This window comes from Tupaia chinensis, unplaced genomic scaffold (assembly GCF_000334495.1).
Source record: "Tupaia chinensis unplaced genomic scaffold, TupChi_1.0 Scaffold000234_1, whole genome shotgun sequence".
NCBI classification, from domain to species: domain Eukaryota; kingdom Metazoa; phylum Chordata; class Mammalia; order Scandentia; family Tupaiidae; genus Tupaia; species Tupaia belangeri.
Window position 1 is genome coordinate 1,389,435 of NW_006159712.1, and position 23,288 is coordinate 1,412,722.

The 23,288-nt window shown below is 51.4% G+C and overlaps 1 protein-coding gene across 1 annotated transcript in view; it reads right to left on the reverse strand.

Annotated features, from left to right (window-relative positions):
- The window catches only part of KCNIP1 (potassium voltage-gated channel interacting protein 1), a 367,558-nt gene extending 351,003 nt beyond the window's left edge, over positions 1 to 16,555 (reverse strand). Inside the window, exon 1 of the mRNA XM_006148355.3 lies at positions 16,252 to 16,555. Within this exon, the coding sequence (XP_006148417.1) occupies positions 16,252 to 16,339 (88 nt within the window). The 5' untranslated portion in view covers positions 16,340 to 16,555. The remainder of the gene's footprint in view (positions 1 to 16,251) is intronic.
- Positions 16,556 to 23,288: the final 6,733 nt, after the last annotated feature.

Sequence of the window (23,288 nt, forward strand, 5' to 3'; positions counted from 1 at the left end):
GGTCACGCCGCAATCCCTTCTCCTCCATTCTCCTCTCGGGATCTTGGGCACGCACGCACACGCGCCCGGCATGAGTTTTAAGCCACCGGGTCCGGGACGCGAACCGCGGTCGACTACGTGGGAGTCCAACGACATAGCCATTACGCTAACTGCTGGTTCCCAAGAATAAATAAAATTTTAAAAAATAAAATATTTTGAGAGTGAGAGAGACCATACTAACAAAACTTTCATTATAACTGTATAGTTCTAGTTATTTCGTTTTATGATTAGCTATTGTTAGTCTCTCACTGTGCCTGATGTTCAAATTCTCACAGATATGTATGTACAGAAAAAACCAGCATATACAGGGTTTGGAACCATGTACAAGGGACCCCTACGCTGGAATAGGCTTGGCCATGGTTCCAGGTCTGCTCTCAGCCGCATTCAGCTGAGAGGCTCCCTGAGGGTGTGAAGTAAACAGTTACCAGGGAAGGCCTATATGGCTGCAGACACCACTGACTCCCCAACTCGTGTCTCTCTAGCTCTTGAGGGCCCGGGACCTTCTGGGAGCGCTACTTTTGGAGTTCATCAAACCTCGGATCCAATACAATACCATCATGTATGACCTTCGGCTAGACCAGGGAGGTTACTCCTTTGCCTTTTCTTTCTCATCTGTAAAATGGGCACGACACTGCCATCTTGCAGGTGTATTAAAGGAAAATGCTTACAGTGTAATTACAATGCCTGTGTCATAGTAAGGAGGCGACAAGTCATGGGGTGTTTTGCGTTTATTTGTTACTGCCGTGATTGTTGTTTATAAGGACTGAGCCTAAACTTCCCTCACTGCATCTGAGTCAGACCACGGACGCCCCAAGTCTGGGAACATGGTTGGTTGGCTGGAAATGGGCCAGAGGTGTCAGAGATTTTGCCAACATTCTCTTTGCCTTCGGCTTTCCTACCTGGCATTACGTGTCCATGACAAAGGGTCTTATTCAAGGCAAACAGGACAGGAGAATGAGCTTAGCATCCAGAACTTTCAGAATTTGTGTCCCACTCAGTCCAGCCCTGCCCATTCATGGCCGAAGTCCTTATATTGGTGGCAAATGGGAAGGGGGCAGTTCAGTCCTTCACTCTGTGTGGTCCATCTGCCAGCCAGTGGGAGGAGGCGAGGGCGACCAGAGACCTGAACATGCTGTGGCCCCCTCTAGCTGGGTCTGACCCTCCAAGGACACCTCCACTCTGGAGGAGAGAAACTGGTCCCAGTCAGAAGCCCTCCTGGCAGGCGAGCTCTGGTTGTACTTTAGAAACACTTTGTGAATTCAAGGCTGGAAACTGCAGAGCCTTTGCCGCTGCCTGCTGGTCCCCAATGTGGAAAGAAAGCGGGCACAGGTCTCCGCCCTGATAATATCTTGGACTGTGAGGTCTACCTGACGAGCTGCCAAGAACCTAAGGGTGGCCAGCATGGAATGGAAGGCAGGACCTCAACAGCACAGCGACGGCTGAGACCCCTCGGGCCCCTCTCCAGCCCCTCAGTACACAGAAGGGAAGCAGGCCAGAGAGGAAAACCCATAACCAGGTGCCATGGAGGCAGACCTTCCTCTGGCAGCAGCTGGAGGAACACGGATGGAGGACAAGCCCAGGCAAAGCCCCTAATCTGCTCAGCTTAGTTTCTGCACTCACACTCATGGCCACCTGTCTAATGGGGCTCCCAAGTCTCTCTTCCTAGCCCTGGCTTAACTTAAGCTCCAGGCCTGCAGGTGACTCCTACATTGATCTGTGAGCTTGTTAGGGGTGAGAGAGGAGAAGGGGCACATCTTAGTAAGAATATCTTTAGGTCAGCAGTTGCCATAGTGATTAAGGCACTGGACTCCCACAAAGTCGACCACAGTTCAAGTCCTGGACCCCATGGCTTGAAGCTCACACCGGATGTAAGTGCATGCATGCCCAAAGTCCTGAGAGGAAAATAAAGGAGAAGGGATTGTGGCACGGACATCACCCCTGGGGAGTGGTTTCTCACTTTCTCTCTCTCCAGTGAGTACATATGCCCTATAACAAAAATCTCTCGGCGGGGGGGAAAAAAATGCCCAGGCCAGTGCAGAGCGTGGGTTCAATGGATGAATGGAAGAACAGGGGGAGGAGCATCAGTTCCTTGTATCAATATTTGAATGTCTTCCTGTAGCCTCTGCCCAAGCCTAGTAAAATCAAAGCAAATCTCTCTCTCCTGACTTCACTATTGCTCTAGTCTTGAAACTTACGTTGTCTTCTGTCATTTCCTGTCCATTCTCAGCACTGTCCCTGAAGTCCAAACCCCGATCAGTCTCACCTGCTTTGCTGCAGAAGCCTATGGACCAGTTCTTCCCCTCCCATTTCCTCCGGATTACTACCAGACAAGGAGATGGTCCAGCCAACCCCTTGACCTACTTCTAGAAATCTATTCTAAGCAAATCACCAGAGACGTGCACACAGACTCTAATTCAGAGGTGTTCACCTTGATGTTTCTGCATTATTTTTAACAGCAAAAAATTGGAGACAGTCTAAACTTCCATCAAAAAATAGTGCATTCAATATATTTTGATATGTCTATTTCACAGAAAATATTAAACTTTTGAAAAATTATTGTAAGGACGGTTCGTAGGCCAAGCATTCATCATCTTAAAGTCTTAAATCCAAAACTTTTTGAACCAACATGATGCCACAGATAGAAAATTTCACACCCAACTTCATGTGACAGGTCATAGTTAAAGTGCTACAATACAAAAATGTTGTATAAAATTTCCTTTCAGGATGTATATATATATATATATATATATATATATACATCCTGAAAGGAAATTTTATACAACATTTTTGTATTGTAGCACTTTAACTATGACCTGTCACATGAGGTTGGGTGTGAAATTTTCTATCTGTGGCATTATGTTGGTTCAAAAAGTTTTGGATTTAAGACTTTAAGATGATGAATGCTTGGCCTACGAACCATCCTTACAATAATTTTTCAAAAGTTTAATATTTTCTGTGAAATAGACATATCAAAATATATTGAATGCACTATTTTTTGATGGAAGTTTAGACTGTCTCCAATTTTTTGCTGTTAAAAATAATGCAGAAACATCAAGGTGAACACCTCTGAATTAGAGTCTGTGTGCACGTCTCTGGTGATTTGCTTAGAATAGATTTCTAGAAGTAGGTCAAGGGGTTGGCTGGACCATCTCCTTGTCTGGTAGTAATCCGGAGGAAATGGGAGGGGAAGAACTGGTCCATAGGCTTCTGCAGCAAAGCAGGTGAGACTGATCGGGGTTTGGACTTCAGGGACAGTGCTGAGAATGGACAGGAAATGACAGAAGACAACGTAAGTTTCAAGACTAGAGCAATAGTGAAGTCAGGAGAGAGAGATTTGCTTTGATTTTACTAGGCTTGGGCAGAGGCTAAAGGGAGACATTCAAATATTGATACAAGGAACTGATGCTCCTCCCCCTGTTCTTCCATTCATCCATTGAACCCACGCTCTGCACTGGCCTGGGCATTTTTTTCCCCCCCGCCGAGAGATTTTTGTTATAGGGCATATGTACTCACTGGAGAGAGAGAAAGTGAGAAACCACTCCCCAGGGGTGATGTCCGTGCCACAATCCCTTCTCCTTTATTTTCCTCTCAGGACTTTGGGCATGCATGCACTTACATCCGGTGTGAGCTTCAAGCCATGGGGTCCAGGACTTGAACTGTGGTCGACTTTGTGGGAGTCCAGTGCCTTAATCACTATGGCAACTGCTGACCTAAAGATATTCTTACTAAGATGTGCCCCTTCTCCTCTCTCACCCCTAACAAGCTCACAGATCAATGTAGGAGTCACCTGCAGGCCTGGAGCTTAAGTTAAGCCAGGGCTAGGAAGAGAGACTTGGGAGCCCCATTAGACAGGTGGCCATGAGTGTGAGTGCAGAAACTAAGCTGAGCAGATTAGGGGCTTTGCCTGGGCTTGTCCTCCATCCGTGTTCCTCCAGCTGCTGCCAGAGGAAGGTCTGCCTCCATGGCACCTGGTTATGGGTTTTCCTCTCTGGCCTGCTTCCCTTCTGTGTACTGAGGGGCTGGAGAGGGGCCCGAGGGGTCTCAGCCGTCGCTGTGCTGTTGAGGTCCTGCCTTCCATTCCATGCTGGCCACCCTTAGGTTCTTGGCAGCTCGTCAGGTAGACCTCACAGTCCAAGATATTATCAGGGCGGAGACCTGTGCCCGCTTTCTTTCCACATTGGGGACCAGCAGGCGGCGGCAAAGGCTCTGCAGTTTCCAGCCTTGAATTCACAAAGCGGGGACCGGCAGGCAGCGGCAAACGCTCTGCAGTTTCCAGCCTTGAATTCACAAAGTGTTTCTAAAGTACAACCAGAGCTCGCCTGCCAGGGGGGCTTCTGACTGGGACCAGTTTCTCTCCTCCAGAGTGGAGGTGTCCTTGGAGGGTCAGACCCAGCTAGAGGGGGCCACAGCATGTTCAGGTCTCTGGTCGCCCTCGCCTCCTCCCACTGGCTGGCAGATGGACCACACAGAGTGAAGGACTGAACTGCCCCCTTCCCATTTGCCACCAATATAAGGACTTCGGCCATGAATGGGCAGGGCTGGACTGAGTGGGACACAAATTCTGAAAGTTCTGGATGCTAAGCTCATTCTCCTGTCCTGTTTGCCTTGAATAAGACCCTTTGTCATGGACACGTAATGCCAGGTAGGAAAGCCGAAGGCAAAGAGAATGTTGGCAAAATCTCTGACACCTCTGGCCCATTTCCAGCCAACCAACCATGTTCCCAGACTTGGGGCGTCCGTGGTCTGACTCAGATGCAGTGAGGGAAGTTTAGGCTCAGTCCTTATAAACAACAATCACGGCAGTAACAAATAAACGCAAAACACCCCATGACTTGTCGCCTCCTTACTATGACACAGGCATTGTAATTACACTGTAAGCATTTTCCTTTAATACACCTGCAAGATGGCAGTGTCGTGCCCATTTTACAGATGAGAAAGAAAAGGCAAAGGAGTAACCTCCCTGGTCTAGCCGAAGGTCATACATGATGGTATTGTATTGGATCCGAGGTTTGATGAACTCCAAAAGTAGCGCTCCCAGAAGGTCCCGGGCCCTCAAGAGCTAGAGAGACACGAGTTGGGGAGTCAGTGGTGTCTGCAGCCATATAGGCCTTCCCTGGTAACTGTTTACTTCACACCCTCAGGGAGCCTCTCAGCTGAATGCGGCTGAGAGCAGACCTGGAACCATGGCCAAGCCTATTCCAGCGTAGGGGTCCCTTGTACATGGTTCCAAACCCTGTATATGCTGGTTTTTTCTGTACATACATATCTGTGAGAATTTGAACATCAGGCACAGTGAGAGACTAACAATAGCTAATCATAAAACGAAATAACTAGAACTATACAGTTATAATGAAAGTTTTGTTAGTATGGTCTCTCTCACTCTCAAAATATTTTATTTTTTAAAATTTTATTTATTCTTGGGAACCAGCAGTTAGCGTAATGGCTATGTCGTTGGACTCCCACGTAGTCGACCGCGGTTCGCGTCCCGGACCCGGTGGCTTAAAACTCATGCCGGGCGCGTGTGCGTGCGTGCCCAAGATCCCGAGAGGAGAATGGAGGAGAAGGGATTGCGGCGTGACCATCCCCCCTGGGGGGTGATTTCTCGCTTTCTGTCTCTATGTCTCTCTCTGTCTGTCTGGCGAGCGCACACGCTGTACAGTGAAAATCTCTCAAAAAAAAATTTTATTTATTCTTGTTATTATTTTTAAAATTTGCTATAGGGCATATGTGCTCACCAGAGAGACAAAGAGACAGAGACAGAGAGAGAGAGAGAGAAAGGAAAGGGAGGAAAAGTGAGAAAGCAAGTTGCCAGGTCCAGGTCTTGAACAGCTGTTGGCCATGTGTGAGTCCAGTACTTTAACCATCACGCCCCCTGCTGGCACCACTATTTATTTTTTTTAAGTTTATTTATTCTTCCATGAGAGAAACAGAAAGAGAGAGACAGGCATCCCCAACAAGGTCCTCATGCCCAGCCTCAGCCAACCCAGATCACAAACACGCACACACTTGCCCAGACTGTATAGGGAGCTCTCGTGGTGCGAACTTGGGACCTGCTCTTGTAGGTCTAGTATCTCAGAGCATTCTATTACTGCTGGGCTCCTGTCTGACTCTTCAGAACATCTTACTGTGCTACCCTGACCTATTTCAGGCCCCAGAGGACTATGGGTAACTGAAACCCAAAGTGAAATTGCAAACGAGTGGGGCTACTGTAGAGTTTCGGTTTAACAAGATGGAAATGGGGCTGGGTGGTAGCCGTGGTGGCAGGACGTGTATCAAATGTACTTAATGCCACTGAATTATATGCCTTAAAAAAGTCAATTCATGTCTGTTTGTCACAATAAAAACCTATGGGAAAAGATGGTATGCAAAGAATCGTCTATGTGGGTGTATGAGTCTGCTCGGGCTGCTGTAACACACATCACAGACTGGGTGGTTAAACAGCAGAAATGGGCCGTCTCCCAGATCTGGAAGTTGGAAGTCCAGCATCAGGGTGCAGGCAGGGTGGAGTCTGTGAGGGCTCCCTGGCTTGCAGTGAGCTGCCTCTTCACTGTGCCCTCACACGGCCTTTCCCATGAGCGTCCACTCCCGGCGTCTCTTCCTCTTATAAGGACAAAGTCATACTGTATTAGGGCTCATCCTCATGGCCTCATTTAACCTACCTCCTTCCAGGCTCTGCTTCTAAATTCAGTCACATGGGGGGTTAGGGCTTCGATATGTGAATTGGGGGGACAGTTCCATCTATAACAGGGCAATGGTACTGAGGGATTTACTGGGAGAGTGCCCCGTTATTCCTGCACATGGTCTCCTGAGTCATAGATCTCGCTTTGTGACCTTGGAAGTCCTTCAACCCTTCCCAGCCTCAGGTTGGGGATGGGAGTAGGTAATTCACAGGGATAGGCGGGGATAAACATAGAGAACCTTGTAGGACTCTTGCAAATAGGGTACGCTGGCTGGGTGGGGGTGGGTAGCAGTCCTCTCACGGCGCCTGCTGAGTTTAGAACAGCAGGCCCTGTCCCGGACCTGTAAGGCACAGGCAGAGTTAATCAGCAATCCAATATGACTCACGGCTTAGAGACATCCCAGGCTCCAAACTGATGTTTGCAGATACTGAGCAGCAAGCCTGGACTTGGCCTGGCCTGCCAGGCACAGATGATTTGAAAAATGTCACCCAAACTGGCCTAAGGTTAATCAAAAGATTACAGAAAGAAAATTGGGGTAGGCTAAGCCCAGCCGCTCCTATCCAAGGCCCACAATCATATCTCTCTGCTGACTCCTGGCCAGTTCTCTGCCTCAGGTTCCAACCAATCTGTTCCAGCAGGAAATGAAAACTGGCCAGGTTACAGTTACAACCGGAAATGCTCCCTGTACGGTACCCTCTTCTTTTTCACTCTTTGTGATTTTGCCTGTTGGGTCAGCCCCCTATACTTTTCATTGTTTAACTGCAAAAGAGAACCCACAGATAACTGTGGGAGGTGGAGGATTGGGGGTTCAGGTCTCTGGGCAACTCTCCTGGACAGTGCTTCTTCTGAATGGAAGCCTAGAACCTGAATTTCTGAAATTAGCATGTGTTACTTCTTGGCCAAATAGAGAAAGAATCAGTTTTGTCTTTGCCTTCTTATCCTGGATCTGACTTCTAGAAATGGAGGGAGCACAATGGGGGTGGGCTGGGAAAAGTGTTAAAAGCTGGAACTTAGAAACAGACAGTCCAGGCTCCCAAAAGTGGTGTTGCACCGGAATGGTTGTGTGACTCGAGCCAGGCCCTGCCCCTTTCTGAAGCTCAGGTCTGTGTATCTGTAAATGGGATTAATTCAACCTCCTCTCCACCTTCTGGGGCTCTTTGCATAAGTGACAAAATGGCAGGTACAGAGTACTCAGGATGGTGTCAGGCACCCAGCAGGTGCTGCGGGTATACTGCAGCTACTGTTATTACATTAAAACCCCAAAGCTAGAAGGGACTGTTGAATTAGCAACTCCATCATTTTAGAGATGAAGAAAACTGAGGCACAGAGAAGGAAAGCCACTTGCTCAGAGAAATGGATTGCTTTCTTCTCATCCCCAAATTCACTGAAGCCCTAACCCACAGTGTGCAGGTATTTGGAGGTGGGATCTTTGGGAGGTAATTAGGTCATGAAGGTGAGGCCCTCTAATGGGATGAGGGACCCTATAAGGAGAGGCGAGAGAGCTGGGTCATTCTTTCCCACATGAGAACACAGCCAGAAACTGGCAGTTTGCAAGTCAGGAAAAGGGCCCTCGCCAGGCCCTGACCATGCTGGTGCCCAGATCCCGGACTTGCAGTCTCCGGAACGGTGAGAAATACATTTCTGTTTCTTACAAGCCACCTCATCCATGGTCCTCTATTATTGTAGCCTAAACAAACTCATTCTTCCAGCAAATGAGAGGGTTTGGATTCAAACCCAGGTCTGAACTTCACATAAAGTAGACTCTCAGTGGCGTCCAGTGGAGAGGACCAAGGTTGGCTGTGGGTTTTTGTCCTTCCGTCCTCATCCTTAGGGGCACAGCTTTCTTCTGCCCACAGACGAGATCTGTGAGGAGTACAAGTTGGTCACGGGAGATGAAGAATGACTTCCCTTGAGTCATTTCCTAGAGGCCTGGCTTCCTTTCCTCCAGTTGGCTAAGGGGCTTATGTGATTTCTTCTCTGCTGCCTCTTCCCAGAAGATCTTCCCTCCAGCTCCCTCCCCTCCCATGGGGCCTTTAGACCCTGGATCCTCCTGCTGCCCCTCTGGCTGGGGTGCAAATGGCCATTGAGGAGGAACCCTGACCTCATCTGAGCACCTGAGCAGTGCTGTGGATGGGCATTGTGGGCTGTTCCCAGGCAGAGCATGAGAACTGGAACAGCCATGGAAACAGAGCTTTGGTCTCCTCCCTCCCTTCTTATCCAAGTCAGTCTGGCTTATCTTCCCTGCCAAACTCCAGTCCCAAGATTCAGAAGAGGGAGAAAGGGAGGGAAGGCCCTAGAACTGCCTGACGAAGACCAGACCTCAGAAAGGGACTCCAGCCCAAGGTCTGCTGTGGCTGGGCAGGGAAAGTAAGTAGTCATCATTTATTCAAAGTTCGTCAGGTGGAAGTGCTCAGAACACCCTCTGTAACTCCCACGTGGCGAACGCCTTTGCACGGGGATGGACGGCCAGGAAATACACAAATGGTGGATGCAAAAGGACAACTGAACTGCTGACAAGCCCTCAGTTACAGAATTTGTCGTGGAGAGTGACTTGGGGACAGAGCAGCAGCACATCTAGCTGGGGGCCAGGAAGCAGCCTTGACCCATGCAGCCGCGCTGCTTTCGACTTCGCCTCATTCCTCCTGGCTCTAAGCCCAAGGCTAATCACTTGGGGAGAGAGGGGTGGGGAGCTTGGCTTCTTCTGACGTGGGCCAGGTCCTGTGTATGTCACGTGTGCCAGCTTACTCGGTCTCCAGTAGACCGTGAGGTGTCGTGATTGGCCTCCTTTGACAAGGGAAGACACAGGCTGACGATGGGCAACGGCTTGGTCAAGGACATCTGCTAGGAGTGACAGGATTTGAACCCAGGTCTGTTTAGCTCCAGAGCTGTGCTTCTTTCCCCTGTCTGGCTTCCTTCCATGACTACTTCATATTACCCTTCCATTCTTGGGAACCAACTGCTCTCAAGGTTGCATGACCTGGAGTGAGAGAGGCGGCCCAGGGAAGGTTCTATAACCCTAAGAAGATGGGGTAAGATGAGGGTCTCAGTGGCATGACAAGGGGCCCCAGGGCCTCAGAAGGTTAACTGAGCCCTGACTTGACCTGTTCTGTATGTTATCGCATCCCACAGCATCCTCCCATCTGCCAAGGGGCCCATTTCCAGCAACTTTTAATTTGGAACAAACTAGCCGCTCCCCTGTGGCCTTGAAGTTAATAGGACGTCTGAGCAGTGCCGGGATAAGCAGCCCTGAACAAATTACTCCTGCCTGGTATCGGGGTTATCTGGGAGGAAGGCTGGAGGCCCCAGGGATGGGTGGCCTTGGCTAGTGGTGGGAGGCCCCCCCTTTCTCTGTGTAGACCCCAGAGAAAACCTGGCCAGTCAATGTACACCAGGGTGTGAGAACCCTGCCACCGAGGGGCATGGATGGGGAGAGGGTGGGTGGAAGAAGGGCTGGTGAGCATCAGGAGAGCCGAGGTCAGCATGTTCCAGCCTGGCAGCCTCTGGCACGGGACAGGAAAGGCAGACGTGGACCCAGAAGCCCTGGTGAATGAGTGTTCTGCCTGTGACAAGGCATAGGGGTTCAGGGCTCCACCAATGCAGCGGGCGGGCCTGTTGTGGCACGAATCTAGCTCTGGCTTGTCTTGCATTGCCAAGACAGTAAGCTAGCCAGGGTGGTGGGGGTGTGGGTGCGGGGACCTTTTTCCCCCCAGCAAGTGGCAGCATCCAACCTGTCCTTTTTTTTTTTTTTTGGAGAGATTTTCACTGTAGGGCGTGTGCGCTCGCCAGACAGACAGAGAGAAACATAGAGACAGAAAGCGCGAGAAATCACCCCCCAGGGGGGATGGTCACGCCGCAATCCCTTCTCCTCCATTCTCCTCTCGGGATCTTGGGCACGCACGCACACGCGCTCGGCGTGAGTTTTTTAAGCCACCGGGTCCGGGACACGAACCGCGGTCGACTACGTGGGAATCCAGCGACATAGCCATTACGCTAACTGCTGGTTCCCCCAACCTGTCCTTTTGACAGAGGGTTGTAACATCTCCCAGGAGGTCCCAAGGCACCAGGCGTGAAGGCCACTGCTTTCTCAGACTATTCCCGTGGACAGCTGATACCTAATTCCAGACTTCCTGGTATCTAAAACCTTGTGTATCTCCCCTTTCACACTTGCCCTGAGAGGGGAGAGCTGTGGGTAGGGTCCCTCATGGCCTGGAGCTCACTCAGCACCCAGGGGTGTTATGGCCCTAGCACACAGGCCTGAGAGGTGGTTGGGGTGCGGGAGAGCCCAGCAAGCTGTTTTGCTGACCTTGGCCTGCAGTGTTTCCCTTCCCCACAAAGCTTGGTCTTTAACCCAGGCGGTAGCACATTAGGGAATTTGTCACAACCTTTTGCACAAGTGGCTTCCCTGAAGAAGCCAGCTGGTGCATCAGTTCTTGACAAACCCACCAATAAAGTTCACGGAAAGTAGCTCTTCACTAGTGGCAAGGCGAGGAACGATGTGTTTCCTTCAACTTGTGAGAGCCAGAAAAGTGGCTGGTCTTGGCCCCTAGGACCTAGGTTCTAATCGCCACTCTTCTTTTCACCAGTGGGGTCTCCTGGCTTAGCTAAATGTCAGTTTCTTTACCTGTTAAAATGGCGAAGGGAACCCCTACTTTCAGGGTCAGGATTAAGGTGGGAAAGGCAGGTGCTTAGGACAATTAAAGGAACAACTCGTTCTCCGCTCCCTGGTTGTCAGTCTGAACTTGCGTGCTCCTTATTAAGTTAAACAAACAAACAAAGATACCATGCAGATGATATTATGAGGGCCAATTGAAGGTGAGTTACCTTGGCTTGGGGAGGTTGTGCAACGCTCTCAACCTCACACAACCAGTAAAGGCCAAGTTGTCCAGCCTCCCTGAGGCGGAGCCCATGCCCAGGGCCAAGGCCAGTGTCTTGAGGGCCTTGAAGAGTGCTGGGGAGAAGGCCAGGAGAGAGTGCATCTCCGGTGGTCTGCAGCTGAGGACCTGCCTCACAAAAGTGGCAGGTAAAGTTGGGGCTCTGGGACATTGTCCCTGAGATCCCCACATGTCCCACCCTAGCTGCAGTGGCTGACCTGAGCGATGCTAGCAGCTCTCCCAGACTAAACCCCTCCCTCCTGCTTACTTCAGCTTCTGTCGTCTGCTCCTGGGCTGACAGTATTGCCCCCAGCGTGTGGGAGGACCAAGTTCTAAGCCTCCCATCCAAATTGGAGCCTGCACAACTCCAGGCTCCTGCCAGCACCCGAAGGTCTCTCTCAGGTGCACTGGGAAGGTGCTGGGGGGATAGCTGCTCAGGGAGAGGAAGAGGCAGGTTCCCCAGACCCTGGGTTAACCAGGCAGCTGACCAGCAGCTGGGCTTTCTCAAAGTCAAAGAGTAGGTGAGGGCCTGGTCTGGGAGCCATCTTCTTAACAGCAAAGAGGAAATTGGGGGGGCAGGGTGGCCAGATGCTGATCCTCCACTCCAGCGAGGCCCTCAGGAAATGAGTTTGGGAGTGGGGAGGCAGGTAGTCTAAAATGATCCAGGAACTGAGTGGCAAGGTCAAATGCTTTCAGAAAGTGTTCTCAAGAAGTCCCTCCTAAAGTCTCCGCTGGGGACTGAAGGAACAGTAAGAAGTGAGGGGAGTCCCTGCCCTGCGGCAAGGAGAACCCAGAGGGCCCCACCCACCACACTGGTCATGTCCACCAGCATTTACCGCGTACCTACCATGCAGGGAGCTTTAGAGGCACAGTCTCGTTTACTCCTCCAAGGATGTTAGGGTGTCAGTGTACAGATTAGGACTTGAGGACAGAGAGTGAGGAGAGTGAGGGACCCAGCCTGAGGCTTCCCAGCCAGTGCAGAGGGCCCAGGGTGCCCTGGTCTAGCAGCCAATTGTATTTCCACTGCAATCATTGGTGTGTGTGTGGGCGTGTGTGTGTGTGTGTGTGTGTGTCTTTTTTAAGGAAAAGTTTGTAAAACAAATCAAAATAAAACTAAAGGGGTAAGAGCGGGAATGCCAGAAACCTATGCACTCAGCCTCCCTCCTTGGGCACAATTTCAATGCCCTCTCCCAGACACTAGGGGTGCTCAGGAGAGGCCTGCATGCATAGGGGGCTGGCAGCTCACCCTCTGGCCGCGCGCTCAACTCCTGCAGCTCACCAGAGTCAGAGGGCATTCACGGCACACCTGTAGGACAGGTGCCTTCTGGAAAGCTCTAACATCAAGCATCATCTCGGGCCGACAGCTTGTGCCTGTGCCAGGTGGTGCCGTTTCGTTCGCCTGATAGTCCGGGGGAGCATCGGCTCTGTGATGGGGTCACTCCCCAGAGCTCTGCAGTGGTGAGCGACGGCAGAGCTTTGATCCAGCTTTTGAAAGGAAGATGTCCTTTAACAAGCATGTCCCTCAAAGGAGCTTGGATCGCAAATTGTCACCAGGGTCAGGAAGGAAAAGCCCAAGGTCGGTGAGATGCATGAGCAGAGGGGCTGAGGGGCCGTGGGGCCGAGGAGTGTCTCTGCAAAAGGGCAGCAGTGAGAAATCTGGGTCTCCTGACACCTCAGATTAGCGGCAAAGGAGATTGCTGGCATTGACAGGAGGTGACAGAAAGGAGGGGTGAAGGGTCGGGAGCAGAAGGACAGGGAGGAGTGGTCTTGGGCCCTCCTTACTCCTCGGGTGTTCCTGTAGACTCTGTAACCCTCAGCCCTGGAAAGGACAAGAAAAGTCCCTCTGCTGAGAGCTGGGTTATTGCGAATCTAGAACTCAATGCAATGAATAATGAATAAGTGAAATCACAATTAAAACCAGAAATCATTAAGCAACCACAATGTGTCCATGTAAGGTTGAATCTAAACCCACCCAGGGATGGTTTCAGACACTAGCGAGCTCTTTCCTGGACTCTCTGAAGACCTTTCTCGGCTGCCCTGCTCGGGCCTGGCCCCGCTCCCACAGTCGCCATTTATTTAACAAATATTTAGCAGACACCTGGGCTGGGCAGGGCACCAGCTATGCAGCACGTGCCTGGCGCAGAGTCAGACGCTGCGTAATAAACACTCGTCCTCTCCATGGAGCTGAGCTGGAGCACAGGCACAGTCAGACCACGGTGCCATGCCGGTGTCTGCTCTGGGTCACCTCCTGGAGCCCTGTTACAGCAAACCCAGTGCCGAGGGAGGCCAGAGGAGGCCAGGCAGCCACTTCGTCCCCAGCGCTTTCCCCTGGAGCCCCTTCAGTGTCTCATGGATCTTAGTCTCTGAGATTCCCAGCAGAGGAGAGAGTTCTGACCTAGGACTGGTTTCTCTGCAGACGTTGACATTGGGAAGCTGCTCCCACAGCCGGGGCAACCTCCTTCCACCTGGCCACCCCAGCTCCGCTCCGTGTCTTAGCAGCGACGGCACTGTTGGGAGGAGCTCCTTATCTGCCCTGGGCACCTCTCCTCTGTGCTGCCCAACCCTGTCTCAGCTCTCGGCCTATGTCCTGGTGTGACTGCATGCTAGGCCGGTGCCGTCCACACTGCGTGCCTCTCCATGAGGGCTGTTTACTCCTCCACCTGGCCAGGTCCAGCTGTGACTACGGCGCAGGGGAGGTGCTTGATAGATACATGCTGAGCCAATGCATGTTGGCCAACACGTGGAAGGAAATAGCCATCTATCCCTGCCCCCCCCCGACAGAGCCCTTGCACACACTCTTCCCCCCTCGCTTTCTCACACTCACCCCTTTTGCTGCATAAGGCTATTCTGTGACCTCGTCCCCTCTGTGTACAGAGTCACCACAGTTGGATGAATTAAAGCACTTCCTACCCTGGCCCTGCTGGGGATGCGGGGATGTGTCTGGATGACCCAGGAGGCCCACACCCATCTCAGCTCCCTGCCTCACACACTCAGTGAAGGGCTTTTATCTGGGGTTCCCTGGATCCTTGCGATAGGGCTTGGGGTAGACAGGCAGGAGGTAGAGGACTCGTTTTACAGACAAGGAAACTGAGGCTCCGAGAGTCTGTGGCTAGCGCACAGACCTGTTTCCTCAGCCCAGGCTAAAGCTTTCTCTGCTGCGCTTCTGGGATGCAGAAACTAGGATAGGATACTGCCTTCACCCAGCACTCCCCAGGGTCTTGGTGTTCATGGTGTCAGAGGAAAACCCTTCCTTTGCCTCTGAGGATTAAATGGGGGAACTTTATAACTCTCTTAACTCCTTCACCGCCTCCTCCTCCAGGAGGTAAAATCACTGAGCACCGCTGCCCTGTGGGCCTCCTCGCCTCCTCGTTCCCCTGTCCTGCCTCCAGTAATGCCAGGAACCCTGTCCCTCAGCTCTGGGCCTTCAGCCCACCTGGCACCCTGGCTGGGGCAGGGCCTGTTAGAGGAGGCTGGTAGGGGAAGCACAGGAGGTTAAAAAGACTTGAAAGCAGAGAAACAAATTTCACCCTGTCCCCTGCCCGGTTTACACTGCAGGTCCCTGGACAGCGGAATGCCTGAGCCGCGGGATGCCGGAGCCAGGTCATGCGAGCTAGCTATGCACGCCTTCGTCCTCTCTTGCTGTTAGTTTCCAAAATCCCAGGCAAGGGTTCGTGGGTCCCCCAGCCTGCTTCCAATGCCCACCCTCACCCCAAACAAGCCTTTTCCTCCTGAAAGACGGCACGAATATTTAAAGGTATTTTTCCAGCCAGTGGAAACTGCATCGTGGTGCTGTTTACCCTTCAAATTTATCTCCAGAAAGTTTGCCAGAGTCTCTCTGAGTGCCTTGCCCTTCCTGGTAGAAGGTATAAAACGGGGTGTAAGAGAAGGCTCAGCCCTGAGAAATTAGCCTCCTCTCTGCCCGGGGACCAAGGCTGTCAGCACCTCTGGGTCGAATGATGTCCATGCAGTCCCCATTCTGGTCCACGAGTACCCTTTCTGGGTTGCCCAGAGAGTTAACCCTGCAAACCACCTGCCACCCCAGTTCTTGGAGAAGCAGGAAAGACAGATGTGGACACAGGCATCGGACAGAGAGGGACAGGAATCCAGGAAGTGGAACAATGCACACAGCCCCAGCAGCAGACCCGGGAGACCAGGAGAGACGCCTCTTGGCACACGCCTGCAGAGCTGATCCGGATTCTGAACTCACCAGTGCACAGCGGGTTCCAGCCCCGTTGCCACCTCCTGCTGGCCCCCTCAAGCGTGTCTGCTCTGCAGAATTACTCACAGCCCACTGCATCAAATTTCCCTTTTATCAACAAGACACAACACTCTGTGGATAACTTCTTGAAACTCCAGTCACGCTGAGCGGCTTCCAGAGCCGCGGTAAGCGTTCTGTCCCTCTGCCCGCTGTAGCCAACAGCCACACACCTCCAACTCCATTTCCAAAGTTCCAGGCAATTACAGCCCGCTGAGCTCTCTGGCGAGGTGCCTGCCTGCTCAGAGCCAGCACCCAGTTGTCAGCAGCCTCAGATCCCAACCACTGATTCCCTGGGCCTCTTCCGAGACCCCGACGCACCAGATCAGCTGCACTCACCACACGGAGGCAGTGACCAGCAGGCCATGTCAAGAGAGGAAACGATGGTCCCGGACGGTCTCCCTACCTTTGCTGAGGGTCCCGGAGATGAGCTTAAAGATGGTCTGAGCAAATTTCACGAACCCAAGCTTGCATCTGTTGGAACAACCGCTCATGGTGGAGAGGGCGGGCAGACTGCCGTCAGCACCCAGAAGGATGACACCCACCGTGCGTGCCCGCAACTTGGAGCCTCCCTAGATAAACTCCGAAGGATGGTTGCACCCCCCCAAGCTCTGGGAGCAGCAAGCACAGCTGTTTCTGCAGCGAGTCCGGGTTCTGCATCCAGAGAGCCTGCAGGGTAAACTCTCCCTCCCTCTCTCCACCCCCTCCTGCTGTCCACTCAAGTCCTCCCCACGGGAGGAGCTGGGGATGCCAGGGCCGGGACAGCTCTGCCAGAGCACAAGGTGCTCTGAGGGAACCAAGGAGGAGCATGAGGCTGACAGAGCAGGGAGGGAGGAGCTGGAGCGCTCGCAGGCTCTGCTGACGGTCTTTCTTACACAGCAGTCGTAATGTAGCAATTAATACTGGAGTCGGAAGGGAGGGGACTGCTACATGGAGAACAGCCTCAGCCTCCCGTGTGCGCTCTCCCGCTCTTTCCTTCCTGGTTAACCTAATAGATCAATTCTCGGTGCCTTGCTCGGGATCTGGGAGAACTCCCCACGGAGCAGGAAGCTGCTTCGCGGCACTCAGCAGAAAGTTTGCGGGCAGCCTCAGAGCGGCCTGGTTTCCATCACAGAGAAGCTGGCAGCTAGGGGACCCCTAAGGGGTTGGCCTGTGCACACTGGACAGACAGACAGCCCCTCAACCTGGCGGCTCCCTCTGCACCAGCAGCAGTCTGCCTCCCTGACCTAGGACCTAAGAGGGCCCATGCCTCTGCCAGCCTCCTGGTTATCGGTAGGACCGCTGGGTTGCAGCCTTCACCCCTGCAGAGCAGGCATGAGTGTGTGCTCTCTCGTTAGGAGAGGAGGGGAATGCAATTAGAGCTTTTCTTGATTAAGAAAGTACTCCTCAGCCAGCTGGCGGTACATTGGTACTACAGCACGCTGGGATGCGGGACCACACAGGGAGGTTCTGGATTAGTGACCCAAGGCCTCTTCCCTCCCAATATCCAGGCCGGCTGAACCCGGGGGTGGGTTGTCATGGAAGATCCTGTTGGAGAAGCCTCTTTCTCTCTTTGGAGAAATAAAATTTTTCAATACTGTGAGATTACCACAGTTTGACTTCTGTGGAATACTCTCAACAGTGGAACTGCAAGGCACTATTCAAACATAAAGCCCAGTGATGGCTTAATTAAAGAACCTGGGTGTCATTCAGTATCGTAGACTCTGTGGGCTGGAAGGGACCGCAGGACCTCTCTCCCCACTGTACCCTGGGCACAAGCCTCCTTCGCACAGTCCTGCCACACTTCCTTTGCTGACTCAGAAGGACTGTGGCATGGGCACCATCTGCCAGTGCACTGTGGCTACCTGTGCCCACCCCACCCCCATGTGAACTAGGCAAACCCTGGAAACGTCTTTCTCTTCTTCTCCATCTGCTTGTCACCCTGTCATCGGCCTCTCTGGCATGCTCGAGAAGAATAGGTTGCTAAGAGCCAAGAATGGAGACTTCCATTTGACAAAGTGCCAGATACGCCCCATGTCAGGTTTCTTCCGCGTCTTCTGGAAGTCATGTGGAAATGATTCTTGGAGAAACAGCCCTTTCCGCTCTGAGAAGCAGCACAGAGGACAGCCAACAAGCTCAGAGCCTTTTCCCCAAGCCCCAGGCCTTCCAGTCTTGCTGGTGTGGTGTGAGTCACAACCTTTCTAGCAAAAGCGAGCCCTGGTGGAAGCCACTCCGCTGTGCTCGCGGTAGTTTAGGGCTGAGATCGCCACACTGTCCCCGCTTCGTCTTAGGTAGTAGAAGCCCCAGTTCAGATACACGTGGTACCTGGGAGTGTGAAGGGCACTCTGGTCACTTATTCGCTTATCAATACTTACTGAGCTCCTGGTACGCAGGAAAGAACCAAGCGCCCGGGATGCAGAAAGTGCTGCTCTAGATAGACCAGACAGATACTGTCCAAGGCCCCTGGACTCAGCAGCGCAGATTCGCCGTCACACATGGAGCCATTCTTGAGGATCAGTGCAGCCAGAGAACTTCTCCTTTGCAGAATCTTAGTGGGATGGGAACCAGGGCAGGGAGGAGAGAGAGAGGAAAAAGACCAGCTTGTGGAGCACCACTGGGCAGGAGGGAGCAGGCCAAGAGCAGACCAGCAGGGCACCAAGGAGGAGGGGAAAGATTCGAGAAGGTTAGGAAAGGGAGGTGCAGTAACCACCTAATCATTTTACAGAGAACACTATCCTCTAAATAAGAGAATTCACTTCCTAGGACGTGAGACTCTCAGCCATCTCAGCTAGACCCCATGGCTTTTCTCTTCCATCCTACTCAAGAGAGACACTGAAAATGAAGATACCAGAAAGGACAGTGGCTGTGACTTTAGTGACATTAGCTGACTCATAATTCAGTCTTAGCCTGGAAATCTGGCCAGAAAGTCTGCTGGAAGAGTGGCTCTCCCAAGGCTGTGTGTGGCATCTGTTTGGGAGTGATAGGCAATGTCTGGAATGAGTGCGCACTGGACCCCCAGCTCCAGAATCTGGAATCCCAACCTTTGAACATACACTGGGAAAGAAGCATGCTTTGAAGGATCTGGCAAAATCCTAAAAACGAGTATCCCCTAACTTCTCCAAGCAAGATGCATAATGGTTGGGACCAGCAGATGGTGTAATGTTTATGTCACTGGACTCCCTCATAGTCGACCATGGTTTGAGTCCTGGACCCAGAGGCTTACAACTCATGCCAGGCGTGTGTGCAAGTTTGCCCAAAATCCCAAGAAGAGACTAGAAGAGAAGGGATTGCATGGGGTCATCCCCCTATGAGATGATTTCTCGCTTTCTGTTTCTCTCTGTGTCTCTGGCAAGTATATGCACCCTATAACAAAATTCTCTCTAACAACAACAAAAAAGGTGCATAGTGGTTAACACAGATCTTGGCACCAGGTATTTACTCACTTGCTCATTCTACACATGTGTATTGAAAGTATACTATTATCATGGACTCTGCTCCTGGTGCTGAGGATAGATTGGTGGATTAAACAAAGTCCCTGAGCTTATCGAGTTTACATATACGTGGAGATAAACAACCATGGTCAACAAGTGGGCCTAAATACATGATGGTGCTCTGAAGACAATGAAAGCTGATTAAGTGAATGGGGAGTGGCAGGAGCTCCCACTTCAGACAGGGTCATTGGAGAAGACTTCTCTCTGCTAAAATGACATTTGAGCGGAGAGCCTGAACCAGCCAGACAGTTCTCTGGGGCAGGGTGAGCAGTGGGGAGGACTGTGGGTAAGGACTGTGGGAATAACAGGTGCAAAGCCAAAGACAGCACTGAACTCAATTCTAGTCTCTCTTCTAGTTTAGCCACTGTTGAGTAAACAGGTCAGTCTCACTGAGCCTTGGTTTTTTCCTTCTGTAAAATGGGAATAATGAGCCATACCATAGGGCTTGCGGAAGGTTTAAAGGAAATTAATGTGATTAATACAAGATTTGGCATGATCAGAGGCAGAGGTTAACTGCAGCTCCTACTGCTCCCACAGGGATTGCTGTGGATGTTCCCCATGCCTCATCCCCAGGACAACTCCACAGTGCCACCCTGCGGACCAGAGACAGTCTCCACCAGTCCTGGTTCTTGAACACTTAGTATGTGTGCAATTGCTCTGGAGGGCTCCAAAGAAAGTGTAATGGGCTCTGGGCCCTCACGTTGTAAAGTGACTGTTCATCTCACATGTGGGGTAGGGGCACTCCAGAATAAGAAGAGAAGATTGGGACTACGGAGGCTATTGTGAGTGGGAAAGAATTCACAGAAGCAGAAACCAAACAAGGACAGAAAAAGGAGAGGAAAGAGAGGACAGGCAGGTAAAGCTTCATTATCGAGGTCATGGAGCCAGGCCCTAATTTACTCCCCCGGCTGTAACTCTCACACTAAGCATTTTGGATTCTCCTCTGATCTCTGCAAGGCATCATCTGTTTGAACTGTCGGTCTTGGTTGAACAGTTAGAGTTAGGGAGGGTCAGTGGTATCCACAACACACAGCACAATCTTCCCAAATGTGGGCAAGGTGTTCAGCATCTAGGAACGTACCCAGAGACGGAAGATAAGTTGTGGCAGCATTAAATTCATGATAGCAAAGGACAGGAGACAATTATTCTCTGCCCAAGGAACATGCTATTCTGCAAACTTCTGGGGAAGAGCAGTAGGAGCCGGTATTTGGATAGCACCGGGGAGCGTAGACCATTGGCAATGCTGTCAGTGAGCCTCCTTGTCATGGATACGCATTATCGGAAGGAACGCGGGAAGCCAGTGCTAGGTCTCCACCTGAAGCTGCTCCTGAGAATCTCCCTGGGGGAGGTAGGACAGGCGGCCACCACTCCAGATGGTGCCCGGGCCTGGGAGAGTTATCCGAGTGCAAGGCTAAGAGAAGACAGAGATGCTGTCTTTCAGAAGGTTGAAAGGCTGTCCTCCTCACAGATAATAATGATACCAGCATTCCCAGAGACCCTGCTCTGTGCTGATGGTCTGAAGCGCTTGCTTGTCACATGTCAAATTCTCAGAACACTCTATGAGGCAGCTGTTCATACATTACCCAGTCTATAGAGGAGGAAATTGAGGCTCAGAGAGGGAAAGTAACTTCATGATGGCCTCACAGCTGAAGCAGAATTTGAATCCACGACCATTGGACATTTGGCTCTGAAATTCACGGGAACTCATTTCCTATCTCACCAGGGTTCAAAATCGAAGCCCCTGGCAGTGTTAGGGACAGCCCTTTCACCTCAATATTGGAAAAAACAAGCGGCTGCCCATTGTAATCACAAGCGCCCCCTCCCTGGAAACACAGAAGAGAAAATGGAGACATTCATCCTGGAACAAACTCCCTCCTCGGCCACAGCTGTGGGTGGAGGGGAGCTAAAGAGAGCCGTGGACAGACTGTCCGATCGCTGTCCAACCAGGAGACGCATGCTGCTTCACCTGGGAGAGCCTGGCATAGACAGATAGACATTGCAGGAAGCGGTTGCTGCCTCTAGAACTGGGGGCAGGGGTGGGAACAAAGGAAAGAGGCTGGGATCCTCTGCACCTCGAAACTCGAGGAGGGATCATAGGAGGCTGAGACCTAGACCTCGAGGACAGGATGCCTACTGGCTGGTGCAGCAGCCCTGAGGTGGGGCTGGGTTGACCCTGGGAGTTCAAATTGAAGGAAAGCAATGCTAGAAACTGGAACCAGCCGCTGCAGCGGGACCCAGGCTGCTGCTAGGGTAAAGCACGATTGCTGTGGGGAGCAGGCAGGAGCAGGAAGCGGATGGCAAAAATAAGCCCCTGTCAGCCCACACCCCTCCCCCACTGGCAGAGCTTGCCATGAGGCTGCTGGCAGAGCGGAAATGTAGCTCCGGTCCCAGCCTAGGCATCACAGAGTCGAGCAGGGAAGGGAGCCCTTGAATCTTAACAACTAGCTTAATAACAAGCACAGTCTGTGTGGCTTCCTCCCTAAGATCCTAGGATCATTTTCTCTGCTCATTCATTTAATCCACAGATACCTACTCAGCACCTACTATGTATGAGGCTTTAGAAACATGCGGGCACGTAAGATAATTTCCTTATGGAAACTGCATTCTAGACATTGAGTGAGAGGGGTCGCTTAGACTATAAACAAACCATTGCCTTTCAGACACTCTGATACCAATAAAGAACACCAGTCTGTATTCTTCCATCACCAGAATAGAGATCTCCCAGAGCTTACTGACTAGTTCATAAGACCACAGCCACGAAGAGGAAGAGGGCCGATTCTTCGGGGGTCCTGATTATTATAAAAATACCCCTGTGAGTTGCCACATACTGTCCTGGGCCTTGTACTAGATATCTCACCCTAGTCCTATAACAAACTCTTGAAGTAGGAACAGTAGTCCTCCCTCCACCTTACTCATGGGGGTACATTTCCAGACCTTCAGTGGCTACCCAAACTGTAGAGAGCACCAAGCCCTATGTACACTGTGTTGTTTCCTAGTCATACTTACCTGTGATAAAGCTTAACTTATAAATTAGCACAAAATTGGGGAGGCCCACAGGTGGCATGGTGGTTGAGGTGCTGGACTCCCACATGGCCAACTGTGGTTCAAGTCCTGGACCTGGCATCTTGTTTTCTCGCTTTCCCTTTCCCTCTCTCTGTGATCAAATTAGAAGATAATAATAATGATAGACAAATAAAATTAAATGAATAATTCTTTATATATAAAAAGAAATTAACCACAGAAATTACTAATATAATGGAACAATTAAAAGAGTATATTGTAAGAACGTGAAGTGAATGTGGTCTCTCTTCCTCTCAAAATATCTCATGGTACTGTACTCACCTGTTTCCGAGGTTGACTAAGGGTCATGGAAAGCAGAACTGCAGATGAGGGACAAGTACGTACAGCTATCTACAACAGATGCCGTCAAAGTCGTGGGAGTGCAGGAGTGGTGCTTGCTTGGTGGCAGGCTTGTGTTCGGTGGAACTCAGAGCTGACCTCTGCTGACCACCGGACTTCATTCACCCTCCACCAAACCATGCCCACACCCGGTGTTCTTTGTTATGAGTCATTGGGCACCAGGGAGGTTGGATCTCTGAGGATAGTATGTGGGGACTACTGTGTCATCACTCATTACACCCATTTTACAGGATGAGGGAGTGGAGGTGTAGGCAGGTTGAACAGTTGGCCCCAGGGCAGTGACTTGCATCAGTGGAATGGTGACTGACTGGAGGAATGTCTGGGAGACAGGAGGGACTCAAAAGTCACCACTAATTCTAGAAGCAGAAACCAGAAAGGCGTGAAGAGGCTCAGGCCCGGGGAGAGAGGGGTTACAGATTTTTAGGTCTTAGGGAGAGAGACGACCAGCTGGTGGATGGAAATGAAGATGAGGGGCTCAGGAGAGCAGCAGAGGAGCTAGCGTTCTCATAAATAAACGTTTGTTGTTGCTGCTAAGGAAGAAAATAAATGTGGC